Source organism: Montipora foliosa, chromosome 9 (assembly GCF_036669935.1).
Source record: "Montipora foliosa isolate CH-2021 chromosome 9, ASM3666993v2, whole genome shotgun sequence".
In the NCBI taxonomy this organism is placed as follows: Eukaryota; Metazoa; Cnidaria; class Anthozoa; order Scleractinia; family Acroporidae; genus Montipora; species Montipora foliosa.
Window position 1 is genome coordinate 33,753,143 of NC_090877.1, and position 10,000 is coordinate 33,763,142.

At 39.4% G+C, this 10,000-nt stretch overlaps 1 protein-coding gene and 1 long non-coding RNA gene across 2 annotated transcripts in view; one reads left to right on the top strand and one right to left on the bottom strand.

Moving 5' to 3' along the window:
• LOC137971742 (guanylate-binding protein 6-like) overlaps positions 1 to 7,742 on the bottom strand; it is a 45,073-nt gene extending 37,331 nt beyond the window's left edge. The window contains exons 1-3 of the mRNA XM_068818518.1: positions 7,737 to 7,742; positions 7,360 to 7,458; positions 6,641 to 6,707 (exon numbers count right to left, since the gene is read on the bottom strand). Coding sequence (XP_068674619.1) covers positions 6,641 to 6,707; positions 7,360 to 7,458; positions 7,737 to 7,742 — 172 coding nt within the window. The remainder of the gene's footprint in view (positions 1 to 6,640; positions 6,708 to 7,359; positions 7,459 to 7,736) is intronic.
• Positions 7,743 to 8,591: 849 nt separating this feature from the next.
• Positions 8,592 to 10,000, top strand: part of LOC137972099 (uncharacterized) — a 26,804-nt gene continuing 25,395 nt past the window's right edge. Inside the window, exon 1 of the long non-coding RNA XR_011117032.1 lies at positions 8,592 to 8,666. This is a non-coding gene — a long non-coding RNA (uncharacterized lncRNA). The remainder of the gene's footprint in view (positions 8,667 to 10,000) is intronic.

The window sequence follows — 10,000 nt, forward strand, 5'->3', positions numbered from 1 at the left end:
CTGGATAGTTTTTATGGCAATAGTAAAGCATTTTCGTGTCAAAATGAGGTTAGCGTTTTTCTGTTGTGCTAACTTAATTAAATCTAAATATACATTCTGCCTCGTGAGTTTGTTATTCTCGTTAACCAGCAATGGAAAGTCATTGCAACGCGAATGGCGTTTTAGGGCATCTTATGTTGTTTGTTTCGATAAAATGTTTCGCTGGAAAAGGATTCTGTGATATTTTCTGCCTTTGTGAATTATAATATCATGTTGTGTATTGAATTTTCGAGCATAAGGTTGAAACGTGATACGGGAGGATATTTTTAGTATTGCTGTGTAAGCAACAAAATGAGCCCCAAAATGAGCCCCAAAAATCAGCAGAAAATTGTGACGCCGGTGAATAATAAAGTAGCTGCTATTTCCAAAATGATGGAATTACCTGGTGATAAACAACCTCGTCTTGGAGAGTAAATTTTTGACTTTGCAGAAACAATGGTGGGCGATTGTGATCTTTGTTTTCAATTCGCTCATTTATTGTCAAACTTTACAACACTTGACAGAAAAAGAAACTTACTAAAACCCGGTTTCTTGCTATCACTTCACACAGATGCTTCACTGTTTGGCAAGTAAACCAATCTCGTACCCAGAGTCCTCGGGCTTCTTTGCCAGCGAGTGAGCGCCCGGAGAGACTCTGGGATAATCGACTTGAACTATATTTTTGATTGGCCGCTTGCGTAACAATGGCAGTCCGACAGGAAGTCAGTAAGTAATTCGGAAGCCCCAGAATTTGGAGGGAGATTCAAAATCTAAAACTAGTTTCGGTGCTCTTTGATTTTTTCTACCTCAGAAGTATATAAATCACAAAAATAATAAAACGACGAGGTTTGAATTATGTCTTATACCGCACGGGAATTTTCCCACGCTGCTAAAAAGTGATTACTGTTGCCGTTGCAAAAGTACCGTGGGAAAACATGACATCAGTCTCTCTGAGGAGAAATCCGTGGAATAGAGTCTTGTCGAAGCCATTCAGAATTACGGAAACATCAAATTGTAGAAGAAGAGGACATTTGTGTCGTTTCCACAAAAAATTTGTCGATCGTGTTGTTTGCACGATGTCATTCTCATTGCATTCTGAACGATGGAATGTACGCTGAAACATTAAAAATACACTCACCGAAAGCGTCAGAGGTTTCATCTTCACTTGCTCTTACAGCAAGCCAATGATCATTTCTTCAGTTTCTTTGTGTGTAAGGCTAAAATTCTTGTTTCTCAAACACTTTCAACCCGCCATTTCTACTGTTTACGGTTTTCTCTTTTCTGCTTCCGTTTAAACTCAAGCATACGTAATAAGACCGGAACCCACGTTTTCTGGGAAAATGGGGTCGATTATCCCAGAGTCTCTCCGGGCGCTCACCCGCTGGCCAAGAAGCCCGAGGACTCTGGGTACGAGATTGCAAGTAAACATGCCGCGGTAACTTAATCACGGCGCCCGCTGAATTCCGGCGATGTCACTTTCGATTTGCGATTTATTTGTGCAGCCAAAACGTACAATAACAAAATTGAACGTAGCAAAAATCTCCCAAAATGTTTGTCGCTGATCGTAACTGTTTATATTCTATATTCATGGTTGGTTCAAAATTAATGTTGTTTTCATGTTGTAAATATGTTATTCTCGAGCGACCGTCCTGGAAACTTCCTTCTGCTCTTTCTAAAAACTGTGTATCAATATTTATTTACTTTTGCATCAATATTTGTTTTTGCATAAAGCAAGCTAACAAAATATGTACCTTGCTGAATTTGCATTTGTTAACGTTAATAGTATTTTCGGTCCAATGCTTCTGTTTTAAGAAGGGGTATATGTCAGATGCTCAGAGGGCACGCGTAAACTTGTGGTGAAAAGAAGTTTATCAACATGTCAGCCCAGAAGCCAATGTTTCTCACTTCCCATTTATTTTCTTCAATCTTTCTGGGTTCAGTACTTTGCTAGTAACCACATGTCCTCTCAGGCTATTTACCCAAGGCTTCTACCATGGCACTTAACTACAATGATAGACAATACCAAAACAATATCGTGCACTGTTAGAGCTACATATTACGCAAGGACAGATCCGTTTCATAGTACGAACGTGTGAGGACCTGTGAGCCAAAGGGCCTCTGCTAGTATGACTTCTGGGTGACCCCTTACATAGTCTTAATGACCCCCCAACTTGAAAAAAATTGTCTGGAACGGTTCACGTACCACAGGCAACCCAGTGTACCCTCACGGAGGGTCTAGTTAGAAAGAGCAGAAGGAAGTTTCCAGGACGGTCGCTCGAGAATGACATATATTTACAACATGAAAACAACATTAATTTTGAACCGTGAATATAGAATATAAACAGTTACGATCAGCGACAAACATTTTGAGAGATTTTTGCTACGTTCAATTTTGTTATTGTACGTTTTGGCTGCACAAATAAATCGCAAATCGAAAATGACATCGCCGGAATTCAGCGGGCGCCGTGATTAAGTTACCGCGGCATGTTTACTTGCCAAACAGTGAAGCATCTGTGTCAAGTGATGGCAAGATACCGGGTTTTAGTAAGTTTCTTTTTCTGTCAAGTGTTATAAAGTTTGACAATAAATGAGCGAATTCAAAACAAAGATCACAATCGCCCACCATTGTTTCTGCAAAGTCAAACATTTACTCTCCAAGCCGAGGTTATTTATCACCAGGTAATTCCATCATTTTGGAAATAGCAGCTACTTTATTATTCACCGGCGTCACAATTTTTTGCTGATTTTGGGGCTCATTTTGTTGAAACTCAAGCACGCTTCCAACAGACCTGTTTATTTTCATGAAACCTTTCCTGCTTACACAGCAATACTAAAAATATCCTCCCGTATCACGTTTCAACCTTAAGCTCGAAAATTCAATACACAACATGATATTATAATTCAAAAAGGCAGAAAATATCACAGAATCCTTTTCCAGCGAAACATTTTATTGAAACAAACAACATAAGATGCACTAAAACGCCATTCGCGTTGCAATGACTTTCCATTGCTGGTTAACGAGAACAAACTCACGAGGCAGAATGTATATTATTTATATTTAATTAAGTTAGCACAACAGAAAAACGCTAACCTCATTTTGACACGAAAATGCTTTACTATTGCTATAAAAACTATCCAGTTAAGCTCGCATATTATAAAACATGATGAATTCATAAAGGCCACCATTTCCAGCGAACAATTTTTTGAAACAAACAACATATTTGCTATTAGAGGCAAAAACCCCTTCCTATTTCATTACGTGCGTGAAGAGAAAAACTCAATCGTGTCAAATATGCGCAATGTTACAACAAACTAAAATTTCAGGATCAAACCGTTTCCATGAAAAACCTTTTCCTTGAATAATGAAGCACAAAATAGACGACAAGCTTTCTTTCAAATAATTCTTGGCTGTCACATTTCCAATTTTTTTTTACCTGAAGACTGTGCAGAGTTGATCACAGATCCACTTAAGGTGTTCGATTCGTTCTCTGTCTTTGTTGAACCCATAAGTTACCAGAGAATTTTCCATTTGGTTTCAGTGTTCTACAAAACAGCACACTTGGTAAATATTATTTTAGAAATGCAGCTCACTTTGATTTTTGCTCGACGGGCGACAGATTGTTGTCGAAGTCCATTACTCGTCGCTTTTGAGATTCCAGGTGTTGGTTTTCACCGCCTGCCTAGTTTATCCAACTGACTTTCCATTATTGAGCTCCATAAGGGTATATTTTGTTTCAGGATCCACTAAAACGCCATTCGCGTTACATGACTTTCGACACCATTGCAGGCTACAATAGGTTAATGATTCTACTGTGTCCACCAGAGAAATCTACGCAGTTCCACTACCCTCTCGATCCTAAGAAAATACGCTCAGAAGGCTCTATGCACAAAGACACCACTTACCAGGGGAGTGACTGGCAAGACTTTTACCGACACGGAAAAAAAACTAAAATAAAGAAAACGGAAATCTACCCATTTTCCGACTGGGATTGCCATACGGCAACCCAGTAATCACTGTCTTTAAAGTGTCTCGAGCAGACTGATGTTTTTTGTGATCTGAAAATTGCGACCAACATCTCTTCAAATTGCCCAGACCCATGCATCAGCCATTGCTTTATCCTCGGGAAATTTCAAGTACGATATCTTGTTCCCATTTTCGCGATAAACCTTTTTGTGGCAAAAGGGAACACAACAATTTTTAAAGCTCAAACCTCGCAAATATACAGTCATTCAAAAGTTGGCCCTCTTAGCCTCGCTTTCATACAACTCGTACCAGTGTTTGCCGCGCCGCCGCCATTTTGGAATAAGGTGTATGGTGCGTTTTTGAAGTAGTAGCAGTTTATTGAAGTGTGATTGAGCAGCTTGTCCCCAGGCAATTAAACCATACGTTAGATACATACGTTAGATACGGAAACATCAGCGACTGATAGATACTACCGGTAAGTAAAGTGTTTAACGGAACAAAATGTCTCAAGAGGGCAATGATTCCAACAATGTGACATAATCAATGTGAAATTTCCAAGACAAATGGCTGTCGATCAATACTCCAAAATATTTCACGTATTCTTTGCATTCAAGCGAGGTTAGTGTATTAGTATTGTTATCTATAACATTTAGATTTACCTCAGTTATATTCGAGCTTTTTTTGGTGTGGTCGGAATATGACGGAATATTTTTTGCGTTAAGTGTAAGTTTGTTCGCCGTCAGTCAGTCACATACATTTTCAAGTTTATTATTATACGTGGCCTCAAGAGACCGGAGATTATTATCAGCAAAAAGCATGTTTGTGTCATATGCAAATAGGTGGAAGCATAACTTTGAAGAATTAAGAGTTAGGGATATCATTTATATAAATCGAAAAGAGTAGAGGACTTAACACAGAACCTTGTGGGACCCCGCAGGACATTGTCGCTGTAGCGGATACTTTCATTTCCACATCTGTAGTTTGCACGCGTCCGCTTAAGTATGACGAAAACCATTCGTCTACAACGCCTCCAATGCCATAATGATGTAACTCACTTGGCAAAACTGAGTGGTTGACTGTATCGAATGCTTTTTTTTTAAGTCAATGAAACTTCCACAGGTGTATAATTTCTTGTCCATATTACTTTGTACAGTATTGACAATATCAAGTATTGCATGTTGTGTCAGAATACTTATCTCTAAAGCCATATTGTGATGTGAAAAGAATTCCGTTTTGGTCAAGGAAGATTTTAAGTCCCTTAAACACTACTTTTTCAAAAATACCATTAAGATTAGATAACAAAGAAATTGGTCGATAGTTTCCATGCAGGGTCAGTCTCATCATCGGATTTTTAGACTGGTGTAACTTTCGCATGCTTTAGCTTAGAAGGGCACACACCCTGACTGACTGACTTGTTCATTATGTTAGCTAAAAAAATGTGTCTTACAAAACGTAGGATTCTTGTAGGACAGGAATATAACCCGTGGGCTTTGTTGAGAGGAATGGAAAGTACTTCCACAAAACAGTACCACAAAACGCAGTTTTATTATCGGCGAGAAAATGAAATCAGCAACGAAAAGATAAAGGCTTTTACAAATTGTGATAGGATAGAAATCAATATTCAAATGTTCGCCTGTGTTCATTGCTGTCAGCTCGAGCGGAAGACACGCATAACATTATTTGAATTAGAATCATCGATGCGACGGTGAATTCGCTATTCGTGATTCCTTACAATTGCAATGTAATCCAAGAAATTATTTCTCAACTTTCCAGAAATGATAATACACTGATTCTGATCATTCTAGCCGTTAAACGCCCTCTGGCATTCGAGAATCAGGATTCAATAATTGCGGTACTCCTCGCTATACTACTCCAAGAGAAGATGGTTCAACAACGCTTTCCACTGGATAACATGTTGCGAAGAGCAAGTCATACATCACCCTACGAGCAGAGCCTCCTTTTGTCTTTTTCTTCACTGAGGAGGAGAAAAGTAGGCTCTGCCCGAATCGCGTCAACTCTTTGAAGCCGCCGCAGCCCGAGCTTCTGGACTAGTCAATCTTGTTTTCTCTCGTCAAACCGGTTTTTCCAGCGCGAGCGTCCGTTTAGTGACAAAGCCGATGGTTATAATTGAGCCCGCTGTACCATGAAAAACCAAGATGGCGGCGAGATCTGGCATATTAGGCTTGGGTTCGAGACTGTATCCTGGCAACATGCAGCGCATATTCAATAAAGATCTTACTCGATTCATGCAGAGCCTTTCTCGAGAACGCCAAAATCGAGCAAGCAAAAGAAAGGCTCTGCTTGCAGGGTGGTCATACATAAATAATCATAGAAAATAAATTTGATGTCCGATGCAAACAGATTGCTCTACAGTGAAACCGGTTGTTAATATGCGCGCTACTTTTGCGACGAAATGTTGGTGGTTTGATTGGCAGTTGGCTCCGAGGAAGTTCCAAGTTCAAATTTCGACTTGCTGCCCGGTGTTTACCTTCCCAGAGTCAGGTATTTGTACCCCGTTCAAAACAGCAGTGAACTCTATTTTTACAATATAAATATACGGCATAATAACTGTACGTTGGGTGAAATTCGCGAAGCTGTGAAAAAAGTAATTTTTAAATTAAAAAATCCACATTTTATCATACAACTGATGTAACAAACCTCCATAAGCTGTGCCTCCAACTGAGTGTTGAAAATCCTTGCTAGGTCCTTTGGGTACATATTTAGGCTGAATATAATGAACATGTGACAAGGTAACTAAGAGTTAACGAATTTTATGGCGTTTTTCTCACGTGAGCAGCTTTTAAATGATCCATGAGATGCCATATGAACTTGTATTCCTCACCGTTTTTCTAAACTCATAATTACACATCTCGTAATTAATTAACGATTTACGAACCAAGATCGATTAAAACTTAACAGCATAAACAATAAAATAGTACGCTCAGAAAATTGTATGAACACGAGCATCAGTCAGAGCATAGAACTACAGATCATAAAGACCCTGACAAATGCATTTGTCCGACCTTTTACGTTCCTGGGGCCCGTTTCTCGGAAGTCCCGGAATTTTACGGGCCATTTTCGGGTGTGACAATTTCCTTTGTATCTCAAGAACAAAGAGGATTTAAGTCATCAAATTTCACAGTCATTTTGCTTTTTGTTACCTTGAAAACGCGTTAGAAGATCAGCTTTTCAAAACAAGCGGATAGCAGTTTCACAAATGACTTTTCGGGCCCGAAAAGTTCTCGGGACTTTCAAGATCCTTATGACAAATTCTACAACGTTCATTAATTATAAGCAACAAACATTACCAATTTTCTATAATCTGCTTTGACAGCAGGTGAAGACTGGAGCATATGACTAGACTGACTTGAACTTACTGATTGTTTCTGTTCATCATTTTCGACAAGACAAAGCTCTAAAGCTTTGGCTAAGGCTTCATCATCATCCTCCAACTGGTAGGCTTGTCGCCGCGACGACTAATCAACAAAAGAGGACGCGTGACAACAATAACATGTTATGAGACACATGTTATGCAATAGAAAACAGACTCTAAGCTTTGGAGAAACGTAACATTTAATTTATGTATATATCGATATATAACTTTCCATAGCAGTAGTAGTTCCCACTGTCAAATTCTTGCCCTTTGTAGGAGGACGCAAATTTCCTACTTTAAAAATATACATGGGAGAAAACTTTGCATAGAAAAATAATATCATTCAGGATCATAAATATTTGTTTGCGATTTCAAACTCACATCCATGCTCTTCCTGTCTCAAACACCAGATTCCTTCGATTGACCTCGCACTGTTATTTTCAAAGAGTTAATTTCACTCCAGCGCTGGAGTGAAAAAGTGGAGTAAAATAAAGCGGAATAAAATGTACTCCTAAGCGGACTTAATTTAACTCCACCAAGAGTAATTTTTACACTTACTGGTTAATATTCAAAGGCAATGACTTTGCTTGAGCAAATTTTACTCTCCCTACAGAGTAATATAATATGCTGGAGTTAATTTTACTCCTATTTATCGGGATACTGAGTAAAGTCTACCCCACTTACTAATTCTACTTTCTGAGAAAAAAACTAGAAGAGGATTTTACTCCAATGTATTTTTGTAGAGTAAATTTAAGTTTAGCCAGTCTAAGATGTGGAATTGGGGTTGTTTTGTTTTTGTGAAATCCACCGATTAATTCTTTGTTTTCAAGGAGTTGGAGTGAAAAAGTGGAGTAAAACTAAACGCAGTGAAATGTACGCCTCTTATTTAGTACTCCACTAATTAAGAGTAAAGTATACTCCCCTCCAAGTCAACAGTTTTACAGGATTAAAATCCTGTTAATTAAGGCCGGTATCTTTCCACATTTTAGTGAGGGTTAATACGATGAGGCCGCTCTGAATCTTGCTGGTTTTTTCGTTTTTAATTGGACGACGCGGTAAGTAAGAAAGATCGTTATCCTCCGCCATCTTGGATAAAACACTAGAGAACCGACTGGAAACTAGTGAGCCGTTTTGGTCAGCAGTTACCGGTGCAGCTCTTTACTGATTTCGGCGGGTGTTTCGGCGGGTCTTTAGGCGGTTACTCAACTTTAAAACAACGATCACAATTTTTTGTTGACGAGTTTTTCGTTTGTTTACTCTTTAAATGCTGATCCAAAGCAAGGAAATGCTTACAACAACTCAAGCAAAAAGGTAAGCGTTAACTGAGCTATGAGCAGATAATATTTGATGCCTTAGGCCCGATTCAGACACTGCGTACTTTTCATGAGCCGAACTTAATTCGAGTTCGACCGACACAAATTAACAAAAGGACGCCTGTTGATTCAGAAGTTCAAGTCGAACTTAACTGGCCCCTCAACAGCAGTTCCAAAGCCATTACCAAGAAAACCAATTGATTTTGTCAGCAATTTTCATGTAGAAGGCAAAACTTGGTTTATGCATGTTCATGAAGTTCGGCACATGAAACGCTCGACGTCTGAAATCAAAGTCGATCCACGGCCATGCTAAAGCCGCATTCCCGTCTAGGCCAGGCGAAAACAACGCCTGAGCCATTCCAAATTAAAATAGCCGTTCTTAATTGATTCAAACGTCGAACTTTTCATGTATTAAGTTCGGCTCATGAAAAGTACAGTACGGCGTCTGGAATTGCGGTCGATCCGCCCCAGAGTCAATCCACCCCGTATCATCCAAAGTCGATCCGCCCCACAGTTGAGTCGATCCGCCCCAAATGATATATATATTGAAATATTCCAGCGATATTATTTCTGAATGATGAAATAACTCACGTGCGAGTGAAAATATCGATCAATCGCCTGGTTTGGCGAGTGGAATTGTCGCCCGAATTGTCGATCTGCACCATATTACTGAGTCGTTCCGCCCCACATTTGACACATTAACTAATTTCTGTTCAACAAAAGATAATCTCTAATGTTAACGTACCCGTACTGTTCTGAAAGCGTTATAGAAATGTGCACGTATAAAATTTCCCGTTTCGTAGATGATCAGGAGCTCCTGCAGATGATGTGTAAATAGCTTCTGTTCAAGTAACATTTACATCAAGTACCTATTCGCCATAATACAAACCGTTTTATTGTCAACGATGAGAAACACTACAATTTCTTTTTACAATATTGTTGGTCTTAAGCCCTGGCCAAACTATCGAACAATGTTGGATTCAACGCTCCAACTTTGCTCGATCCAACATTGTCCGACCGTTTGGCCACCCATGTTGGATGATGTTCATACAACATTTTTTGTTCGATTAAGTGTTGGATGGAGTTTGCTTTTGATCAAACATTGCGACCAACAAATCTGCTCGACGCAACAATATTGCAGTGTTTTGCCGCTCTTCCAACAAAGTTGTGTCCTGAATCGAGTCACGTTCGCGCTGCTAGCCAATCACGAATCGCTATTTTATTTTCAAGCCTAGGCTTCTAGCATTATTTGCAACAAAGATGGCGGACAAGGATCAACAGCCTGAAACCTTGATCAATGAATATGAAGCAAGGCCATGTCTTTGGGACTCT